Source organism: Prionailurus viverrinus, chromosome A3 (genome assembly GCF_022837055.1).
Source record: "Prionailurus viverrinus isolate Anna chromosome A3, UM_Priviv_1.0, whole genome shotgun sequence".
NCBI lineage: Eukaryota > Metazoa > Chordata > Mammalia > Carnivora > Felidae > Prionailurus > Prionailurus viverrinus.
The window spans coordinates 70,031,205-70,056,066 of record NC_062563.1 but is presented as its reverse complement, the minus strand read 5'-3'; the positions used below and the strand labels follow the sequence as shown (position 1 = coordinate 70,056,066).

General features: G+C 36.8%; 1 protein-coding gene across 19 annotated transcripts in view; it reads left to right on the top strand.

Moving 5' to 3' along the window:
- NRXN1 (neurexin 1) overlaps window positions 1-24,862 on the top strand; it is a 1,136,768-nt gene that overhangs the window by 403,984 nt on the left and 707,922 nt on the right. For all 19 annotated transcript variants that reach the window (XM_047854354.1, XM_047854351.1, XM_047854348.1 and 16 more), the window contains one exon: window positions 23,087-23,388. In XM_047854354.1, coding sequence (XP_047710310.1) covers window positions 23,087-23,388 — 302 coding nt within the window. The remainder of the gene's footprint in view (window positions 1-23,086; window positions 23,389-24,862) is intronic.

The window sequence follows — 24,862 nt, the reverse complement described above, 5'->3', positions numbered from 1 at the left end:
AAAAGGACTTTGACCTGAAGTAGGAAAGACTGAGGGCTGATTCTGTGCCTCACTTGAATCTGAGCTAGAAGAAGAACAAAGGATTTGTTTTAGTGAAGAGAATCGCAGGCTTCTCAGCGCCAGGGACATTCCATCTTGACCCATCGGCCCAGTCTTCCATTTTTTTCTCCTTTCGGCATTCAAGTAGCATGCTTTCTAATTAGCCTAACAAGCAACTGCAAGTTAAGGAAATGGGGAAGAAACTCTTTGTCTTCACATTGAAATGCATGTAAAGAAAACACAAGCAGAAATTTATTAAAGGCTCTTGTGAGGAGGATTTTAGTCAGCATTTGACTTGGTTAAAATCCTGAGCCGATTGTTCATTAAGGCACAGCAGCAAGGGAAGCAAAAATCACTCCTTTGTGCATTTGTCTATTAGAAGAGGGAGAGGAACTTGCATTGCACACCGACAATTTCAGCCTGTGGTGTATGGACATGTCATCTTGTTAGACAGAGATGGGCCTGTCAAGGACAGCTTGCTGATGGTTCTGTGTTGGCCCTTCTCATAAACTATTTCAGGGCTAGCTCTCATTCTGCAGCTTTCTTTCTTTATCTGTTTGATTCCAGGACTTCCTTCCATGCCTTTCTCTTCACAGTAGAATATCCTTGTTTTTAATGTCCATAGTGGGATATTTAGCTTCCATATTCTTTTCATTGGCTTCACGTTTTATTCTGACCGGTAAATAAAGAGCACTGTTCAGGAGAGGCTTTTAAGGATTTGGAACATTTGCCTTCTTTGAATGCTTGCAGTAGGTTTTGACCAAAATACTTAAATCCTAAATGTCTTAATAATGAGCGTTTTGGAGATTGACTGCATTTTTAAATTTAAAAAAAACCTGAAAACAACTGAATTCAGCCAAGTGTTTTTTTTGGGGGGAGCGCAGGGGGCAAACAGGATTGAGTTTGTAGCAAGATATAATTTTAAAATGCTCTTAGATGATGTTTCCTTCAGGAAGATGTGTCATATCAGCATGCATTTTAGTTTCCCATACTATCAAATAGGTAGAGTATTCATTCATGTGGTTTTACATAATGATCGTCCCTTAAAAAGTAAACTGTGACTTTAAATCAAATGCTTCCAAAGGCCAATCTAATAACGTTCTTGAAAGGGAGAGCGTAAATGCTATTGTGTTCCCACTTTGTAAGATAAAATATGCCCAACTGCTTATTAATTACTCAAGCAATATGCAAATGTACATCAGCACTATACACAGATGGTCACATCTAACATGTAAATTATAGCTTAAAGAGCTGCAAAATTTTGGCACATTATTGTAACTAAATTAAAAGAGTTACAGAGGCATGGTTATTATACATTAAATGCCTCAGTCATATTTCTCTTAACCGTAGATTGTCTACCATATCTGCACAATAGAATCACCTGGAAAACTGCAAATCTCTATGCCCGGGCCACCCACTGAACCAATTAAATGAGAGATCTGAGGTCAGGAACTGGAAGTCAGACATCACTATTTGTCAAGGCTCTTTAGGTGATTTTATGGTAATGCCAAGCTGAGAACCACTATGAATATTAAACATTCTATTATATCGCCTCATGCTGATATACCTAATAAGCCAGTAATTAGCTTCTTGTCAATATGCTTATATATATCCAAGTTATGGTGGTTTTTTGTTTCATTTTGGTTTTGTTTTGTAAAGTGATATAGATTGTTTCTACATCATGGGAAATACTATCAATTTAAAATAAAATGCATTTTCTCTTCTTAAATAGGAATATCTGAACATTTGAATCAAACCCTTCCATTATAATACTATTATCAAAAGAAACTGCAAAATTCAAATTTTGGTGTTGGGATACTTAACGTGGTGCAAATATGGTGAGACAGTTAAGATTATTACTTCACTTTTAAATTGCAAGCTGAGAAAATTGATGATAATATTATTTGGTGATATGAAAGCTATGAAGCTTTAATTTTTATACTTTCTCTAGGAGTTATAAAAACTAGATATCTAAGAAAGATTAAATTAGGATTGTATGTCACAGTGGAAACAAAACAAAACAGACTGGCCTATATTCTTCAAAATTAATTTTATTTTCTCTGAAACTATAAAGGTGTCCATTCAAACCTATCCAAAATAGCATTAGAAATGCCGCAGAATGTAGTAGAAAGAGCAAAGGATTCCATCAAGATCCAAATTCTAATCCAAGGTATCCACAAGCTAAGTGCTTTTGTTTGTTTGTTTGTTTTTCTTTTGTTTTAGTTTGTGTTTGTTTTTTTTTTTTCCCTGAAGTCTTTTGAATTCTCTGGGCCTTAGTTCTCTTGTTTGTAAAATGCAAAGGCTGAATTAAATCAGTGTTTTTTAAAGTTAAGTGTTGAACTGTTTTTCGATTATGAAATCAATTTAGATCAATTACTGTTTCTATAAAAAATAGAAGAATGCATTACAAGTAGCAAAGTCGGTGTATCATATGTAAAATTTTTGAAAGCCCTTGAATTAGAAGATCTCTTTGATTTTGTAGTTTTATGAATTATTCCTGGGAAAGGAATGCAGAGGAATAGAGGTAGAGGCAACTTATTTCAAGCATGAGATGTAAAATATATCATATGTTTTTGTTATAAAATGTTAAAGCAAATGATCTTTAGAAAGAAAAGACTTGTGAGGCGCTTAGGTGGCTCAGCTGTTAAGTGTCCAACTCTTGATCTTGGCTCAGGTCATGATCTCACGGTTCAGGATCAAGTTCCATGTCAGGTTCCACACTGACAGTGGGGAATTCTCTGTCTTCCCCTGTCTCTCTGCCCTTTCCCCACTCTCTCCCTCTCAAAATAAATAAATAAAGATTTATAAAGAAAGAAAGAAAAGACTTGTTTTAGCTGGGTATTTGGTTCACTCACAACAAGTAGAAAGGAAGGGAGGCATTTACAGCCTGTGAATGTGGAAATGTGTCCCATCCTTGAGACCAGAGAATGGTTGCTGTGAGAAGTGAATGGATCCATTGTGAATTATAACTACGGTTTCAAGAGGTGGTATTATTCAGTCTGGTCAGAATGTTCTCTTACCAATCAGATTACTTCCATATTAAAAAGTGAGAATGTGCTTTGCTTTTTGGTTGCTTCGATTGTATTTTGTCTCACATTTTGTGTTCCCTGTTTGCTGGGAAATGAGAGGCGAGGGACGGCCCAGTGCTCTACAAAAAAAAAAAAAAAAAAAAAGAGTTTCCATTTACACTGTTTACTGGAAGTAACTAGAAAGTAAATATAATAATAAAATATTAAGGAACACCAACCAAGTCTTATCAAAGTAGGACTTCTGGGAATGGGTGCAAGAAATATGCTTTTTAAAAGGTTTTCCAAGGGGATTTTGATGACCAGCCCTGTTTGGAATCAACTCATGTAGAAACCCAGGTTCTCATCCCGACTTGGCCTATTCCTAGCTATATGCACTAGAGAAAAATCTCATAACCTTTATAGATCTCCTACTTTCAACTCTAAGTTAACAATTCTGTGATTCACTGATATTTTGGATAAAGTTTTAGAGTTCAAATAAATTTAACCACAAATCAGCCAATGTCTGCTTTTTTTTTTACACTGGACTTTAGGACCTAAGTTTACATCATAGGTAAAACTAAAAAGGAAATTCTAATAATTATTCACCTCCTAAAAAGGGTGTTCTTTTTTTTTCAATTGAAGTACATGTATATAGTTGACACAAAATGTTACCTTAGTTTCAGGTATACAACAGACTGAATCCACAAGTCTACAATTTATGCTGTGCTCACCACAGGTGTAGCTACCCTCTGTCACCATATAACACTGTTACTAAACTCGTGACTGTATTCCCTATGCTACACTCTCCCTATCTGTGATTTATTTGTTCCATGACTGGAAGCCTGTGTCACCCACTCAAGAGGGGTGCTCTTTTAATATTAGGTCACAATGCCAACTTGTTGATAATGTCAGATGCTAATAGATGAGTTCTCTTACAATGTCCATGTTTTTATAACCTAGCCATTTTCCCTACTCTGATTATACAAGTCTGATCTGGAGCAAACACTTCTGACTAACACAAGCCAAAGTAATCACATTTAATCCTGTTTGGGGAGTTCACAACTGGAAAGGGGTTACTTTTGAGTTTGAGGTCCATTGTTATTGAGTTATATGAGTGATAAAACCCCATGAACTCTGCCCTGAGGAGCTCATATCTTCCCTATCTATGCTCCTTCCTTTCCAAGATTTGTGTTTCAATGATTCCTTTATTCTGTGAGCTACTTCCAATATCTTTCTGCTAAATTCTGTGTGTTTGCACATAGGCTAGAGCTCTGTTGGTGTTGGGAAGAGAATAAAGCCCTAAAGAATTCATTACACTTATTGAGCTAACTTCTCTCCTATGTATCTAGACAGGTGGTAGTTTTGTACCATTGTTGGGAGAATTGAGAACATAGTATTCAATTCAGATAAGGAACCTGGGATGAAAAGTGCTGAGCTAGACAATGTTGATATACCATGCTTTCAACACAGGTTTAGATAGGATGACGGGAAGTTAGAGAAGAATCAGTTTATAGTTAATAATAATAATAGTCCCATAATCATTATATTACAGATCCTCATTTTTTAAGAAATCCAAAAGCGTGGTGTGATAGCATTACTAGAGTCATTTACTGAAGGAAATGCATTTCCACAAAGTAGGGAACTGAACCCAGGGCTCCTAATTCCAAATTAAGGGCTCTATCCATAATACTAACAAATGCAAAAATACTGACACTACACATTGTTGATTGATTCTTTTATACTTTTATTCAAGAAATATGCATACTCCTGAATTAATACATATAAACTTATAGTAAGTAATATAAACATTCTTTTAAAATATTTTATTATTCCAGGGATTGGATTTATATAGAAAAGTAACTTAAACTTGGGGGAGGGGAACCTGGGTGGCTCAGTCAGTTAACCGTTTGACTTCGGCTCAGGTCATGATCTCATGGTTCGTGAGTTCGAGCCCCGCGTCAGACTCTGTGCTGATGGCTCAGAGCCTGGAGACTGCTTTGGATTCTGTGTCTCCCTCTCTTTCTATCCCTCCCCGACTAGTGCTCTGTCTCTCAAAAATAATAAATAAGTGTAAAAAAAACAAACAAAAACAAAACTTGGGGGAAATTATCAAACATGTTCTTTTAACACCCCAGCATCCATAGTACTGGAAACTCTGTTGAAGGTGTTCTTTTTGGGGCTAGGGAAGAAAGGTGATCAGAATAGAAAGTTTATTTCTGTTGGTGTGAACAAAACACCTTCCCATGCCCCTTTGTTTTTCTAAAATTTTCAGTCCTTACAGAGTAAGAAGACAATGAGCTCTAGAAACCCAAAGAGACAGAGGTTGCTACAGAAAGTTCCTTTTAAAAGCAGCAAACATCAGGAAATTTTAAAGACATTTTAAGTCTAGCATGTTGCCTGGTTTTGACAGCAGGAAAGCAATAGAGTTTGGCACAGAGTTAGGCCTCAGTAAATGTTTATTGAATGAATCAATGAAACAATGACTCAATAAATCAAGAATGTTACAGAACCACAGGATTTTAGAGGTGAAAGAAACACTGGAGAGCACTTAGTCCAGCTCTGTGAATTTGTAAGGAAGGAAAAAGAGGTGCACGGAGGCTAAGGGAAGAGGCCAGGGGCAGGCAGCTGCAAAGTGGCCAAGTAGAAGCCAGTGTACAAGTCTCCTGATCCTTAGCCTAGTGTGTTTCCCTGAGAAAGTGAAAACCAAAAAAAACAAAAAAGCACAAACATCACATGCAATCAAGACAAACCATCAATAGAGACATATTTTTCTTCTTTTATGCTATTTGTAATTTTTGCATCTCTTTCTTATTCCATGAACCTTAACTAACCAAAATTTTCGTGTAATTAGGATTTGGGGCATAATGATATTCTGGTTCATAAAAGAATTGATAAAAAAGCTGTATTTTTAAAACTACATTAAAATGTAGTAGTTACTTTAATAATAGTGTTAATAATAGCTAGCAATTGATTGCCCACCACAAGCCAGGAACGACTGTGTACACAGTGGAAAGTTCAAGAGAAATCTTCCTCATAGAATTGTTGACTAAAGCACCCTGAGACAAAAATACCTCCAGTATAAAGTGAACCTCTAAAAACTGCCCAGTTGTCTCCCTCAGCACCTACCACAAGACAACAACCTTCCCTGTCCACGTAAGCATTAAGGGATGGGGCAGATAAGGGGAAAAAAGAATCACTAGGTCAGAGGTACTCTGAAAATGTACTGTTCCAGGAGTAGTGTGCTTCCTTTGCCCAAGCTACCTGATAAAAGAGAGTACTATGGAATCATGTATAGAACTGGATTATGCAAAAAAAAAAAAAAAAGGAAGATTGGTATTATACATTCCTGATGCTTGGCAGCATATGTATCAAATTTGCTGACCTTCCCTGTGCCTTTCTGAAGAGGGGAGAAGGAAACTGGCAAGGTAGAAAGAGTCAACAAAATGAATATAGCTTACACTCTCAACATTTGGTGCAGCCAGGATGCCTAAGAATCTATGGGTCAAACAGACACTCCACTTACGCTGGGGCTTGAGTCATCTGGCCAGTATTACTCACAAGAAGGCTAGATGATTATAGTAGCCAGATGCTATGGGGTATCGTGTGAAAACTGGAGCAGGAGAATGAAGCCAATTGGGCCAGATGAATCCCACCCCCCACTGTCTTTTTATCCTTTCCTACCTCCCTCTCCCTGCTCTTGTTCATGATCTCTCACTGGCACTCTCTTGCTCTCTCTCTCTCAACCCCCCATCCCCTCCCTCTTCTCTCTGTCTCTGTCTCTGTCTCTCTTAATATCTAGAAAATCCAAGAAAGGCCAGATCTTAAAGCAGATGGTAAGAAGATGCCTAGCAGAATACTGCATCCCTCCACCCTCCCCCTCAACTCAAGATTGAGGTGAGAAATGAAATTCACGTCAAGTCTTAGGTTAAACTTATAAATTAGCCTGAGTTTTTGATAAGCAAAAGTGACCAGAAGTTCAGTGATTCTGCCCAAGATAACAAGAGGTGGTGAAAAAAGGTGATTTTTTTTGCATAAATACATGAATAAATACTCTTTCATTTTTATATATCATGGATATATGCCATGGGTTTTAACTTTTTAATAAATCCATTACACATATATTATTGGAAGTAACATTTATTACTTCCATTTACTGATGAGAAAACAGATTTTAAGGTGATCAGTTATTTGTCCAACTCCTACTCACAATGTGAGAGTGGAATTCAAGCCCAGGTGAGTATGACTCCATAGCCCGTGTCCCTGTGGTCCAAAACTTCTCATTGCTGCCATATATACCCATAGTCCAATCTCCATACAGAAGCCAGAGGTATCTTTTTAGAATATAATTCAAATCCTATCACTCCCCAGCCTATGATACTCCAGTGGCTTTGCATTGTACACAGAATAAAATCTGAAAGTTTGGCCAAGATCAAGAAGGCCTTATATGACCTAGCTGCAGATCTCGTCTCAATCCACATTGCCCTGTTTCACCATGCTCAATGCTCATGGAATTTTTCTCCATTCCTGAAATAAACCAAGTTTTTTTTCTTTGTTCTTGTTTGGTTGGTATTTGTTTTGTTTTGTTTTGTTTTGTTTTTGCCACTTCAATAAGTTGCACTTTTGAGTTCTTTGTGCTTGGGATACTCTTTGCCAAGATGTTCCTGAGTGGCTCCTCAGCATTGAAGTCTTCCATTTCAGGGTCATCAGCTGAGAGAGCCCCCTGGCCACCGACATCAGTCACCCTGCCCTGGTCATTCCTGCTCTCTCTCTGGGCTCTTTTGTGTGTTCAGTGTCACAAGAGACTATTTACTTATTTAGGGTTATCTCTCCCTCACTAGTTGGATGAGAGTGGAGATGCTGAGGGCCTTGTTAACTGCTATATTTCTAATACCTAGAGTAGTGCCTCCAAATTGTGGGCATGGTATATGTAATTATAAAATGAATGATATAAATAGTATTCTCCCTCTTGACTCCATTTTCAGTTCCAGACACTTTACATGTTGACTTTTGATTCACTGTTATGGTCGTAAGATCAAAGACATGATATGGGATACCTTCATCCCTTCTCTTCCCCTACTGGAAAGAATGCTACCCTGCAATCTGAATGGTCCTAGTTTGTACTGATCTTAGTACAGACTTAGTATGCTTCCCAACTACTTTGGATTGATTTCATAGCAAGTTAGCAGTGTATCATAAAATACACACGTATACACACACATACACACACACACACACACACACTAAAATAAAACAAATCAAAAACCTTAGCCAACCCTCCTAAGAAGCAGAGTAACATAAGTACATCCCTTCTCATCACAGCCCAATTCCTCATTACACTTGTCACATGCTCATTTACTCCCATCTCTACTGAAAATACTGGGGATGCCAACCTAAGACAAAGTTAGTTCTTTCTTTTAAGGAATTATCATTTTTGTTTTAAATACAGTAGGCCATATTTAGTAGTATTAATTTCTTCCATTGGTAGATATTTTTGACTTTAACAAGTTCTAAGTTCACTCAACTATAAGTAGAAGTGTGACAGCCTGGGCCTGTTCATTTTCATTGAGCCAGGTCACATCTAGAATGGATGATAGTTTGGCATGCCTGGGTGGCTCAGTCGGTTGAATGTCCAACTTCGGCTCAGATCATGGTCTCACAGTCAGCAAGTTCGAGCCCCGCATTAGGCTCTGTGCTGGCAACTCAGAACCTGGAACCTGCTTCATATTCTGTGTCTCCCTCTCTCTGTGCCCCTCCCCCACTCACCCTCTGTGTCTCTGTCTCTCTCTCTCTCTCTCTCTCTCAAAAATAAACAAACATTTAAAAATCACAGAATTAATGATAGTTTATTTTCAGTTTCAGCAGTGGATAAACCAAGTTATTTCTAGAGAGACATAACTGCAGTTGCATGAACCTCGTGAAATACGTTCACTAACAAAGATGACTTGTTAGACTGTTCCAGGAGACATACACCCCTTAGATTTACTCAGAAGAGTAGCTCTAAGTTACCAAACCTACAGAGAATCCTATTGTAATGTTGCCTAACGGTGACACATGTTGACAGTAAGAATTCAGAGATTACCTCCAATGATTTAATGGCTAGACTCTGCTGAGATGCATATTAAATAGATATTTGACACACACACTGATCAGATCTCTCTGATTTTTTTCCCTTCCAATGAAAAGATGCAAAGTAGCTATTCTGGATGTTCATTCTTTAAAGAGAAGTGCCATGATATCAAAATATTTTGTCTTTAATACTTAACTCAGTCATGACAGACATACACACAAAAACCTCTTACAATTCTTAGAAGATATTCTAAATCACATTAATCTAGAATCTGTTCTAACAATAAGACTCTTAGACTTTAATGTTCACTGGATCACCTAGGGCATCTAAGTAAAATATAGATTTTGCATCAGTAGACTGCAGAGAGGTCCTGAGATTAATACCTCTTACAAGCTCCAAGTGATGATGCTGTTCATTACATCACACTTTGGATAGCAGGTGTTGAGATCATATTATTTAAACATTTTCTCTTTAACCAACACTTTGCTCTTCTCTATGAAGCTCTCCTCCACTCTGTCTTGCCTTCCAAGATGCCATAATTTGTGTCAATAAAAAAATCATATTTTATGACATGGAACAGTTTGTCACGTGACCAAAATATGTGGCTATCTCAAAAGACAGATTTTTAGAATTAGAAGCAGCCCCGCTCTGATTCTAGAGAGAAAGCTGCATGTTATAAATTGGCTATTATTTTGAGGTTGTTTATATAGACAAGTTGTTCCCTATATGTTACCCAATTTGGTAATAAAGTGATTTCATATTTGCAATTATTTACTTCATGTCCATTTTATAAATGAGGATTTTCTATAAATGTAGAATGTTGGTATATCTGCTATGCATATAATTATATTCCTATAATGTTATTATATATTATATAATTTACTTCTATATTAGGTAATTGTTCATTGGAACCTAAAGAAATCATAAGTTCATGTAGAGATTCTTTGTAAAGTCTATAATCGCCACAGTATGTTTTTATTTTGGTTATGTTACTGATTTCGTCCAGGTTAAAATATGCTAGAGTCTAGTTTTCATAGATTCAGTTGTTGTGAGTTGAGCCTGAGGACAGGCCCAGAAATTGCAATATTGCCCACCTGGTGAATGCGAGAGTATTTGTATATTACTGACCCTGTGTGTCATATGATCCATGCAGAAGTGACTGGTCATCTGCCCAGATAGGCATAGAGTGGCTTTTGGTTCCCAGCACCTGCAGTTATTTAAGCAAATGCAAATCATTTGCACAATAGGATTGGAAAATTGTTGTACTAGAGTTTTGGACTGTGTCCTATTTTCTTTTGGAACAGTATGTTCAAGTTTAAGCTGTATTTGATTTTTGATCATGAATTAGAGACTTATTTCATGGAAATATCTGGGAAATAAGGAAGAGTCTGAGATTGGACTCAAGAAGTCAAGGGTTATATTCTGATCCTACATCAATTAGTTATGTGATCATAATTTTATCTGTTGGGTCCTTACTCTCTTCATCTAATAAATAAAGGCCTTGTGCTCAATAATATCTAAGTCTTCTTTAGCTTTCATATTTAATGACCTCAATATCATTATTAAGACTGTGCCTCTTTTGGGGGAGTTAACTGATAGGTGTTTGGCAACCTATTTCCAGATTGGTTGCTTTGAGGTATACCTAAAGTGAAATAAAATCTTGAGTGATGAATATTTTATAATCCTTGATTTCTTGCTGCAAATAGTGGAAGTTAGCCTCAGAATTTACGTAGATTGAATCATATTTGAGAATTTTGGAATGATTTATAATATTGAATCAGACAGGCAATCTAAGGAAAGAGTGAACTACTCTCCATTTAAAGTGATAATATTTTTCCCTATGGTGATCAACTGATTGTTTTAATTTTTAAATTACATAGGATTGTTGCAAATAAAATGATGCTGTTTTTTGTTACACTTCTTAGGGACAGGACTTAACCTCATGTGATTTTCTTTTTTTTTTTTTTAATTTTTTTTTTCAACGTTTATTTATTTTTGGGACAGAGATAGACAGAGCATGAACGGGCGAGGGGCAGAGAGAGAGGGAGACACAGAATCAGAAGCAGGCTCCAGGCTCCGAGCCATCAGCCCAGAGCCCGACGCAGGGCTCGAACTCACGGACTGTGAGATCGTGACCTGGCTGAAGTCGGACGCTTAACCGACTGCGCCACCCAGGCGCCCCTACCTCATGTGATTTTCAATAGTCAGACTGCCCTTTTTCTACTTGCTTTATCTGTACAGTCAGACAGCCAGGGTTACTTAATTTGATATGTAAACTTCTAGTGTGTACCTTTGTTTAGTCAAGGATGTTTTTGGCGGGACATTTTTGTGTGTTTGACTTGTAGAGTAGTAAAACAAATGAAGCAAGTCTCTCATTCAAATGCCTGTTTTTGTTCATTTGTTTTTTTCACATGTTGACTTTAGTTTCTAGTTTTGTGTTGAACACAGTCTCAGAATCATGTGAATACAGTAAAACCTTAAAAAAACTTGTGTAATTTGGGACTGTGCATATGAAGAGCAAAATTCAAGAACAATAATGTAGGCCATGTTCTTGGCATAGGTAAAAGGCCCTGATATTCCTAATGTCAGTGGGGGCAGTGTGACTCCTCTCTGCCCATTGGCATCCTTGTACTCAGGAGGTAAGGTCATTCCCTTGCAGGTCCTTCACTTAATAAAGAAGCTCATCCAACTTGAACTATGTGGAAACACAGGGCCAAATTCATGACATTTTTCCCCCATGCATAGGCTGTATGAATGGGCTTTATCCTGAGAATCAATTTTTCTGTGAACTTGGAAGTCATCTCACCTCTCTATGTCTAACATTGCTCTCTATAAAGTAGAAATCCTTGGTGTTGAAAACATTCCATTTGTTCAGTCTACCCTCCAAAGATTAAAACCTTATCCTATCCAGTTAAGTGGTTCCGTTATGTTTAGGTCCTTTCTGTGATGAGAAATTTGTTTACTATCAAATGAAATGTTCTACCTTCATCTGAGGGAAATCCTTTCTGATATTTGAAGATGCTGTCATATATCCCCCCTTTTTTTTTCTTTAAAGAACTTTCACTATTTCCCTATGTAGGGGCTCCTGGGTGGTTCAGTTTGTTAAGCATCTGATGCTTGGTTTTAGCTCAGGTCATGACCTCACAATTGGTGAGTTAGAGCCCCATGTGAGGCTCTGTGCTGAGTGTGGAGCCTGCTTGGGATTCTCTCTCTCTCCCCCTCCCTCTCTGCCCCTTACCTGCTTGCACACACACTCTCTCTCTCAATATTAAATAAATAAACATTTTAAAAAGCTATTTCCTTATATAATCTGGAAGCCTTTTATCATTTCAGCATATATTGAAACACATTCTAGTTTGACTAAATAGGAGTATCATACATGTGGGTGGACCAGCACTGAAGTACAAGACCATCTCATCGCTCTTCTAAGCACCAGCATGAATATAATCCATGCTTATATGAATTTCTTTGAGTGTCTCTGTCACACTGTTGATTCATGCTCTAAGTCCTCCAAAGATTTGGCTTTAGTTGTTTTAACCTGTTGTTCAGTTGGTGATTTTGGACCAGGAACTCAGGTTTATTTCCATAAAATTTATCTTTGTCAGAGTCAGATCATCTAGTCAGCATGCTAAGAATTTATAGAATTCCAAATTTTCCATTGAATTTTGCCTTAGAAAATTGAATGAGAAAAAAACTGTATTTTTACCTAATTTATTGGAGGGATGAAACTGAATGGCACTAAAATCCAAAGGTATCCTATGTGATCTCTTCTTACAATTATATAGCAACATAAAACAAATTAATATATAATTTTAGTAAATGCTCCAATTATTTAACTTTAACTTTAACTTTACTTTTTCAGTTGTCTCTCTATTCTCATAGCATCTCTGTGATTATGAAAGAAACTTCTTTCACCTTAACATGGATCCCAATCAGCATCTTTAGAGTGTGGTCCTTTAAATTTTTTTTTTTTACATTTATTTATTTTTGAGACAGAGAGAGACAGAGCATGAATGGGGGAGGGTCAGAGAGAGGGAGACACAGAATATGAAACAGGCTCCAGGCTCTGAGCTGTCAGCACAGAGCCCGATGTGGGGCTCGAACTCATGGACTGCGAGATCATGACCTGAGCTGAAGTCAGCCGCTTAACCGACTGAGCCACCCAGGCGCCCCAAGAGTATGGTCCTTTAAACAATTATGATTATATCCATGCCACCTATATATTCTTTCTAAATGTTGTGAGGTTGCTCTGAAGAGCAAATGGTATTAAGGGATATTACTATGTGTTGAGAAGATTTTAAATACTACATAATTGTTATTACTACTATTGCTATTATTTTAGTTTTTACTAATAAAAGTAGCATTAATAGGAATACTGTCTTGCTTATATCACACTGTTAATCAGAACAAATAATGCTATATCAGATGGATTTTTTCTCAATTATTCAGATTATTTAAATTGGATTATTTAATTATTTTATTGAAATATAGCATGAATCCGGGGAACTGCACATATCATAAGGGTACAGCTAAATGATTTCTGCAATCTGAGCCGTTCCATAACCAGAATCCAGATCAAGAACATAACATTACTAAATGGACTAAATGCTCCGATCAAAAGACATAGGCTGACAAAGTGTATAAAAACAACACCCATTTTATATGTTCCCACAAGAGACCCATTTTAGACCTAAAGACACCTGCAGATTGAAAGTGAGAGGATGAATCCTCTATCATGCAAATGGTGTCAGAAGAAAGCCAGAGTAGGAATACCACAAATACATGGAAGTTAATTAATATGCTCTAAACAATGAATGGGTCAACCATGAAATCAAAGAAGAAGCAGAAAGTACATGAAAATAAATGAAAATGAAAACACAATGGTTCAAAAACTATGAGAACCACAAAAGCAGTTCTAAGAGGACAATTTATAGCAATGCAGGCCTACCTCAAGAAGTAAAATAAATCTCATATCAGCAACCTAATCTCACACCTAAAGGAACTAGAAAAAGGCAAACAAACCTAAAACCAGTAGAAGGAAGGGTAAAAATAAAGTTCAGGGCAGAAGTGAATGTTATAGAAATTAAAAAAACAAAACAAAACAAAACCAACAAAAATGATAGAACAGATTGATGAAACCTGGAGTTGGTTCTTTGAAAAATACATTAATAAAATTGATAAAGCTCCAGAAAGACTTATCAAGAAAAAATGAGAAATAACTCAAAAAATAAAATCATAAGTGAGAGAAAAGACATAACAACCAACACTACAGGAAAACAAAGGATTGAAAGAGAATATTATAAACTTACATGACAACAAGTTAGAAAACCTAGAAGAAATGGATAAATTCCTAGAAACATACAAACTACTGAAACTGAAAAAGGAAGACGTGGATAATATGAATAAACCAGCAGCCAGCAAAGAAATTAAATCAGTAATCAAAAACTCCCAATATACAAAAGTCTAGGACCAGATGGCTTCACAGGTGAGCTTTACCAAACATTTAAAATAGTGTTAATACCTATTCTTCTCAAACTATCGAAAAAAAGTTTTAAAGGGAGGAAAACTTCCCAGTTGGACAGCATTACCCTGATACCAAAACCAGATTAAAAACACCACTAAATAGGGGCGCCTGGGTGGTGCAGTCGGTTAAGCGTCCGACTTCAGCCAGGTCACGATCTCGCGGTCCGGGAGTTCCAGCCCCGCGTCAGGCTCTGGGCTGATGGCTCAGAGCCTGGAGCCTGCTTCCGATTCTGTGTCTCCCTCTCTCTCTGCCCCTCCCCGTTCATGCTGTCTCTCTCTGTCTTAAAAATAAATAAACGTTGAAAAAAATAAAAATAAAAAAAAAATAAAAAAAAAAACACACCACTAAATAAGGAGAACTACAGGCCCATATCCCTGGTGAACATAGATAGAAAAATTCTCAATAAGATACTAGCAAACCTAATTCAACAATACATTTAAAAAAATCATTTACCATGATCAAGTGGGATATATTCCAGGGTTGTAAGAGTGGCTCAATATTTTCAAATCAATCAACATGATACATCATATCAATAAGAGGAAGGATAAGAACCATATGATGAGTAGGTGCAGAAAAAACACTTGACGAAGTTCACCATCCATTTGTGACAAAAATTCTCAACAAAATAGGGTTAGAGGGAACATATCTTAATATAATAAAAGCCTTCTATGAAAATCCCACAGCTAACTGGATAGCTACATATATAAAAAAATGGGACCACTTTCATACACCATACCCAAAAATAAATTCAAAATGGGTTAAAGACCAAAATGTAAGACCTGAAACCATAAAAATCCTAGAAGAAAACACATGCAGTAACTTCTTTGACATTGGCCATAGCAACATTTTTCTAGGTATGTCTCCTAAGGCAAGGGAAACAAAAGTGAAAAGAAATCACTGTGTCTACATCAAAGTAAAAAGCTTCTACCCATTGAAAGAAACAATCAACAAAACTAAAAGGCAACCTATGTAATGGGAGAGGATATTTGCAAATGACATTTCTGATAAAGGACTAGTATCTAAAACATATAAAGAACTTATAAAACTCAGCACTCAAAAACTAAATAATCCAATTAAAAAATGGGCAGAAGACATGAACAGACATTTCTCCAAAGGCATCCATGTGGCCAACAGACACATGTAAAGATGCTCAGTATCACTCATCATCAGGGAAATGCCAGTCAAAACTACAATGGGATATCACTTCACACCTGTCAGAATGGTTAAAACCAACAACACAAGAAACAACAGATTTGGGGGAAGATGTGGAAAAAAAGGAACACTCTTTCACTGCTGTGGGAATGAAAAGTGTTGCAGCAACTCTGCTATGGAGTTTCCTCAAAGAGTTAAAAATAGAACTATCTTACAATCCAGCAATTGCACTACTGGTTATTTACCCAAGGAATTAAGAAGAATTCTAATTCAAAGGGATACATGCTCCCCTGTGTTTATAGCAGCATTATTTACAGTAGTCAAGATTTGGAAGTAGCCCAAATTTCCATCAATTGATGAATGGGTAAGGAAGTGATTATATATATATAATAATATATATATAATAAATATATATATATATATATATATATAAAATACACACACACAAATGTATATACATTCAGCCATAAAAAGAATGAAATCTTGCCTTTGTCAAAGACACGGATGGAGCTAGAGAGTATAATGCTAAGTGAAATTAGTCAGTCAGAGGAAGACAAATATCATATGATTTCACTTACATGTGGAATCTAAGAAACAAAACTAACAAGCAAAGGGGAAAAAAAAAGAGAGAAAGACAAAGCAAAAAACAGACAATCATAGAGAACAATCTGATAGTTACAAGAGGGGAGGCTGTGGGGTGGGGGTGGGCGTTAAATAGGTGATGGGGATTAAGGAGTGCACTTGTTATGATGGGAACAGATTGTTGTATGGGACTGTGGAATCGTTACATTGTACACCTGAAACAATATAATAGTCTATGTTAACTAACTAGAATTAAAAAAAAAAAAGAACAGAACGTTACTAGAACCCCATAGTCCTCAGTAGTTCTCATTTCATCTAGCCATTATCTTGATTTACAACAGTAGAGATTAGTTTTGCTTGTTTTTTTTTTTTAATTTTTTTTTTCAACGTTTATTTATTTTTGGGACAGAGAGAGACAGAGCATGAACGGGGGAGGGTCAGAGAGAGAGGGAGACACAGAATCGGAAACAGGCTCCAGGCTCTGAGCCATCAGCCCAGAGCCTGACGCGGGGCTCGAACTCCCGGACGCGAGATCGTGACCTGGCTGAAGTCGGACGCTTAACCGACTGCGCCACCCAGGCGCCCCAGTTTTGCTTTTTTTTAAAAATTTTTACATAAATGGAATCATAAGTAAGTACTCTCTTAAGTCTGGCATTTTTCTTTTTTTACTTAACCTTATTATTGTAATATTTAGCCATATTTTTGTTTGTAATTGAAGATTATGTATTTTCATTACTGTTCCTTTGTGTAACTATAATTCAATTTCCATTCCATTGATTGACATTTTGGTAATGTTCAGTTTGAGGTTATAATGCAGAGTGCTGGGGCAAAAATACCGGTATGGTATTCTGATGATGTGAAATTTTGCTGGATATATACTCACAAGTGGAATTACTGGGTGGTAGAGTAGGCAGATATCCATACTTAAAAGGTATTGCCAAACGATTTTAAAACGTAGTTCCCACCAGTAATATATAAGAGTTCTGTTTGCTCCACGTTCTCACTAACACTCTGTATATTTTATCTTTTTCATTTTATTCATTGTAGTGGAATATATTGATACATTATTGTGGTTTTCAGTTGATTCCTCTGAAGACAAAATTGAACATCTTTTCATATGAATATCCTATTATCATGGAGTGTGTGTTCATATATTTTCTCTATTTTTTTCTGTTGGTTTGTCAATTTGTTTATTGATTTATATGTTTCCTGGAAATAATTATTTGTTGCTATATGTATTACTGTAAATCTAATCTCTCTCTCCCTTTCTTCCTTTCTTCCTACCTACCTACCTCCTTGTATACCTATCTACCTTAAATTACTGCCTATGTTTTCTTGTAAAAGTTTTATGGACTCAGATCTTACATTTAGGTCTTTAAATCCATTTTGAGTTTATTTTTGTGTATGGTATAAGAAAGTAGTCTGGTTTGATTCTTTTGCAAGAAGCTGTCCAGTTTTTCCAGCATCATTTGTTGAAGAGACTTTTTCCCCATTGTATATTCTTGCTTCCTTTGTCATAGGTTAATTGACTATATGAGCATAGGTTTATTTCCGGGTTCTTTATCCTGTTCTAATGATCTGTATGTCTACTTTTGTGCTAGTGCCATAGTGTTTTGATTATTACAGCTTTGTAGTATATCTTTGAAATCTGAGATTGTGTTTCCTCCAGCTTTGCTCTTCTGTCTCAAGGTTGCTTTGACTATTTGCGGTCTTTTATGGGTCCATATAAATTTTAATATTACTTGTTTTAGTTCTGTGAAAAATGTTGTTGGTATTTGATTTCTTTTTTTATATTTACCCATTAGCACATATTGGAAATGCACAAGTTATTTGGGACTTGTATTTTAAAATGGAAATAGACCCATTCTTTGCATGCTCAATAGGAAAATATAAATAATTATTTACTATATTGCTTCTTATTTGCTTATGCCAGCACAAAACTTAATGGCAAAGACTATCTAGTAGCAGACAGAGTTGGAGGAAATACTCCTCTTGTATTGTAGAAAAATAGAATGATTTATGTGTTTTTATATTTATAAAGAATATATACATATTCTTTCATGAAAAACAGCATAGCAAAAATATTTTTCCTGCTTAGATTCAAGTCTCATTTATGGCTTTTTGAGGTAATGATACATTCTACAGTGAGTTTTTCCAATATTTATATGGTTGCCTTTAATGCAAATTTGAATTATCTAAATTTGAAATTAAACAATACAAAAAATGATGTTTTCATTTTTAGGTAATAGAAACATCCTGGTGCTAAATGTCATCAACACTCATATAACTTCAAAGCTTGCCATTTAGTGAATTGCAGACTCTGTTTACTACTTTTCCTCCTTGGGTCTGTCACATTATCTGGCAAATGAATCCTTTGTTAAGATGCATTTTGAATTATGCCAATTTGAAATGACATTAGGTCACTTGGATAAAATGCTAGTCTTTTAACTAAACCAAAACTCCTTACACCCAGAAACTTTGTTATTTTGTTATTTGGTTATTTAGTTATTTAAGGGTAGTCAGAGGCTGAGTTCTAGTCCTGCTTTTGTTCCTGGCACATTTTCTGAACTTGAGAGTCATTTAAACTGTATGGGTCTCACTTTTTTTTTTTCTCTGAGTTTTTATTTAAATGCCAGCTAGTTAACATACAGTGTAATATTAGATTCAGGTATACAATTTAGTGATTCATCACTTACATATAACACCCAGTGCTCATCACAAATGCCCTTCTTAATGCCCATCACCCATTTAGCCCATCTCCTACGGAGTTCCCTTCCAATAACCCTCAGTTTGTTCTCTATAGTTAAGAGTCTTTTTCTTGGCTCACTTTCTTAATAATGTACATCAAAAGGTTGGGCCAGAGGAGGGTCTTTAAAACTCCCTGTGGCTCAGAGACTTATTCTGAGTGTTCAGTGGGGATGAAAATTCTGCAAATATCATCTTCAGATAAGTTAATCTCACCATATATAATGTATGTATATGTATGTGAACCATAATTCATGTGGCTACTATTATAAAACTATAATAACAATGAGCAGAAAAAATTAATTGAAAGCAAGTGGGGTATATTATTCCTATTGAGTACAGTAACCATTTTCTGAGGACTGAGACCTTTACACTGTGAGAAATTTCCATGGGATTATGTAATGCCAAGTAGTACTTACTGAATTCAGTCAGTTTTCGTCTTATCAGCCTTCTCAGCAGCAGTAAGAATTACGTTTTATCCATGGCTTTTCCAAACCTGGAATTTTTCTCTTTTATTTTCATTTTTTTGTCAATCTCAAGGTTATGACATGTTATTTTAATATAATTTGGCATTTGCCTTTCCCAGAAGACTTACAGGATTGAGCATCTTTTCATTTATTCTGTGAAATTACTGTGCTTTTCTTTTCCCATTTTCCCATTGTTTGTCTTGTTTCTTATCGATTTATCAGAGTGCTTTGCATATCCTGGATTGTAGTCCTTTTTAAAATAATATGGCATGAGAATATTTTGTCACAATTTTTATTTATATTATTTCTGTCTTTATGATATTATTGATGAACAGGTGTTCCTAATTTTAATGTGGTTGAATGTATTGATATTTTATTAGTGCTTTTTGTTTCTATTTAATAGGTCATTCCATAATTGAATATCTTACTTTCTTATTTTACAAAAATTTTACAGATTTGCCTCAGTAACTTATATCCTTAATGCATAGAGAATTGATTCTTGTAAATGATGTAGAGATCCAATTTCACTTTATTCATATAGATAACCAGCACCATTTATTGACTAAACTATACTTTGCTTATTTAATGGCAATGCCTTCCTTGATATAGACCATTTTCATATATGCTTAAGACTGTTTTTAGTTTCAGTATTTTTATTCCTCCTTTTTTTTATTAAAAAAAATTTTAATGTTTTTATTTATTTTTGAGACCGAGAGAGACACAGCATGAGCAGGGGAGGGGCAGAGAGGGAGACACAGAATCAGAAGCAGGTTCCAGGCTCTGAGCTGTCAGCACAGAGCCCAACACAGGGCCCGAACTCACGGACTGTGAGATCAGGACCTAAGCCAAAGTCAGACGCCCAACTGACTGAGCCACCCAGGCGCCCCTTAATTCCTCCTTTTTTATTTATCCTAATGTACTATCTTCATTACCATAATTTTGTAATAAATGTCCACCTTTACATAAGAAAGTTCCTTCATCTTTCTCTGGCATAGCTTGGCTATTTGGGGCTCTTTGTTTTTCCCATAGAACTTGTAGAATCATCTATTCACATTCATTTAAAAATTTCATATTTTTGGGGCACCTGGGTGGCGCAGTCGGTTAAGCGTCCGACTTCAGCCAGGTCACGATCTCGCGGTCCGTGAGTTCGAGCCCCGCGTCAGGCTCTGGGCTGATGGCTCAGAGCCTGGAGCCTGTTTCTGATTCTGTGTCTCCCTCTCTCTCTGCCCCTCCCCCGTTCATGCTCTGTCTCTCTCTGTCCCAAAAATAAATAAACGTTGAAAAAAAAAAATTAGAAAAAAAAATAAAAATTTCATATTTTTAATGGAATGTCATCAAATCTATAGATCTGTTTATATATGTTTAAAAGACTTACTGTCCCAGTACACAGAACCCTGAAATACATTATTAAATCCAAAATTTCTCTGAAGATTATTTTGGTCTTTCAATTCATACAATAATATTTGCTAATATGAGTTTTTCGCTTATAGTCTTCATAATGCTTATATATTTTCCTATCTTCCTACATTATTTAGGACTTCAAGTACAGTATGTTGATAGTAGGCATCCTTATTCTGACCTTAAAGATAATATTCTAGATTTCCCAATGAAGTTGACATGTGCTATTTGTTTTAGATTGTTTATCACATTTATTACATTAGACAGACAAGAAGGAAGGCATCTGCCATTCCTCATGCCTACCAACTTTGCTAGATGCCTATACATGCATTATGTCATTTTATCCTGCAAGACTGGCGTAACTGACCATTTTCAGAATCTGAGACTTGGAAAGATGCATAACTGCCCTTCCAGTGCAGTTAGCAAGTAGCCAAGCCAGGATCTAATTTCATATTTTGACCTACTCCCCCCCACCCCCCACCTTCAGTATGTCAGAAATATTTAGTTGTGCTAACTCCCAGTATCAAGCTACTTGCCATAGTGAACTGACCAGGGATGTAGACACCCGGACTGTAAACTTTCAGAGATAGGAATCCTGTCAGCTTTGGCCACTCTATTATCCCCAAGGACTAGGACTGGGCTTAACACTTGGGAGGTGCTCAGCCAATATTTTGAGTGTATGAATGGGAGGGGACCTCTAGCATGGCTTGCATTGTCCTTGCTATGGTTCTGCCTCAGAATGTGATAGGTTTGACTTGACCACTAGTTGTCACTAATAACTTACTAGTAGGCAGTGACTATTCTTCAAGGGCTCACACTCCCTTGTTGAAAATCCCTAGGTGCTTACTTGTTAGGTGCTTACTTAGCGCCATGCCTTTCCGACCTGTACCCACTTGTGGCACTGTCTGCATCCAAAGAGTCGGGTCATCGGGCTTTGGTGAGCTGAAAGCTTGATTTGAGCTCTGATGCAAGGATGTGAGCTATTTCACTGTCAGATGAATTAGCTCTGGGGTAAAAACCTATTGCCAAGGGTAAGCCCCTTTTTGATATGAACCCTCCAGTAGACAGGGTAGAGACGCTATATTACCAACATAACAGATTAGATTTGCCAGTACCACTTATAATTCTGTGTTTATGGTTTATCAGAAGCTGATTCCAGACCATATTGTGTCATTTTTCTTGGCACAATACCATCACTGCCTAGGAAGTCGAGGAAGCTTTGGCTTACACTCTTCCTTTGGGCAAACTCATTCAACCAGTGAAAGAAGACTGATTTTTCCAAATACCCACTTTTTGGGTTGATCTGTCTGACATCTTGCAGGATCCACATTGTTACTTGTAAAAATGGTAGAGACAGATATAAAGAAAATGTTAAGACTTCATTTACATGCTATTCCCATGTTGATGTGCTGGAAATTTTACCAGTGTCATAAAAGCCAGCCCTACCATCTGCTTGGTGAGATCAGGGAATGAATCAACAATCCAGCAGACTCCATTAAACTCCATCCAGGGAGGAAAAAAAGAAAAAAAAAAAAGAATGCACATGCTCTGGAGGAGATCTATTTACTCCCAGACCAAATTCTATTTTTTTCTTTGCTCTCCCCTTACCAGATAATTTGTCATGGTTCCTCAGGGATGAAAATATTTGGCTCTTCACTGAGAAGATCTTTGAATATAAATGTCTCACTGAAAATTAAAATAACGCCGCAGTTGGATGGCGAGAATGTTGCAAACACATTGGAACCCATTGTTGCCAGCAGAGTAGAACCATCCAATATGCATTTATGGTACCTGATTCATGCCCTGAAGATATCACAGAGCTACTTTCTCTGATCAGAGCTCTTGCAGTGATACTTAAAAATTAATTGAATTTTCAAGAATGTCAGCTTTAGCTATTCCAGTTGATGGCCCAATAGCTTAAGAGGCTTATTAAAAATATACTGCCACCTACAGTACCATTTGACTCTGTTTGACAGGGCTCTTGTCATGAATGTTAATTAGATAGAGTTAATTTGGGGGCTGATTGATTTTGTTTGTGTTAAGGTCTGCTGATTTACATAGTATATTTCTTTACTTATGCATGTGTATATTTGTTTTCCTCCAGGAAAAGAAGAATATATTGCCACTTTCAAGGGATCTGAATACTTCTGCTACGACTTGTCTCAAAACCCCATCCAAAGCAGCAGCGATGAAATAACTCTGTCCTTTAAAACTCTTCAGAGGAATGGACTGATGCTTCACACCGGGAAATCGGCTGATTATGTCAATCTTGCCCTGAAAAATGGAGCTGTTTCTCTGGTCATTAATTTGGGATCAGGGGCCTTTGAAGCACTAGTGGAGCCCGTGAATGGAAAGTTTAATGATAATGCCTGGCATGATGTGAAAGTCACCAGGAATCTGCGTCAGGTAACAGCGCAGTGGATAAGAGAGTTACTGGCTTTGTTTCTCACTACAGCTGTGTGTGTGGTACTTGAAAATCCTAACAACATGATGCAGGGCTCCTCAGAGTCGCTTACAAATTAGCTTTTTCTTCTTCTGAGATGAATCTTCCTGCCATACTTGAGCAGGGGCATATCTAGAAAGTTCTGGGGGCCCAAAGGCTATTTTAATACAGCGACATGTGACAATTGCCCAGATCGCTGCAAGGATATCCCTGCGACCTGCCCTTCCTGTGATGTGTGTGATTTTGTTGTTTTTTTTAATTTTTTTGTTTGATTTTAAATTATAGTTTTCATGGTGATCATTTGGAAGCATGCACATTGGGGTCATTAAATCACAGTTCCTTTTTTGTAGTAAAAAAAAAAATTAGTGTGTTTGTGATTTGGGATTGTATCAATCCCTACTCCTTCCCCACCTCCACCTCTGACTTGGGGACATGAAAAGCCCCTCAAGGGGAAAAATGACTTTGGGGGCCTATACATCTCCTGAAGATTCTGTTTATGAAGGTTTTTTTTTTAATTTTTTTAGCACAGATACTTTAAATCCCAAATGGCTCCGGAGAGACCATTTCATCTTCTAGGTGCCCATTTCTGTTTGGTTGTATTTAAAAAAAAAATTCTTTCAAGAGTCTATATACTAGTAAAATATCAATTCTTTTAGTAAATCTGTGGGTCCACATATACTGTATGTTTTTAACTGAGGCATCTTATTACAGTATATCTATCTGTATACACAGATGAAAGTAAATAGATTGTCCTTTTATGTTGAACATTATAAGTTTGGGTTATTATTTGAAATTTTATATTACAATGTGTCATTTTGTTAAGTGTTGACAGTGACTAATTTTTCTGCAGTACGTGCTGATCTCAAACTAATATCCTTAACATATTTGTTGTTTCTCTGAACAGTTGGAGAATGACCGGATTGTCTCTGGTTTTCCTTTACTAAAACAGCCCTCTCTTTCTGAGCTGTTAACCATCTAACATTTTCTTTCCCGCTTCTGAAAGGCTTAAACTATCCAAACTAGAGAGGCAAAAAAAAAAAAAAAAAAAAGGCATTTTAGGAGTGCAGACTTAGTTTAGCTAAGGCAGACAAGTAAAACTGAAGGATTCTTGAGACCCTCAAAGACCTTTCAGAGGCCTTCTTGGCATGGGAGGGGCCCTGCATGCTTCACACCTGCCCTGGGAGTTAGTCGCCCACCCTCAGTGCAGCTATAGACCAAAGATTTCCTATAAGTCTGTCTCTTTGGTTTTCCTTTTTTTTATTTTTTCTCTCAGATTCTCACCAAGAGACCGGAGGCTCATTTGAGAGAAGCGCAGAAGGAAGGGTGGGGCTTGAGGAGCCCACTTTCTAGATTTGCCTTTGCTCAGGTTACAAACCAAACTGTGAATTGGTAGCTCAAAGGAAACTGGTTATAGAGCTGGGGTGCATGTGTGGCAGG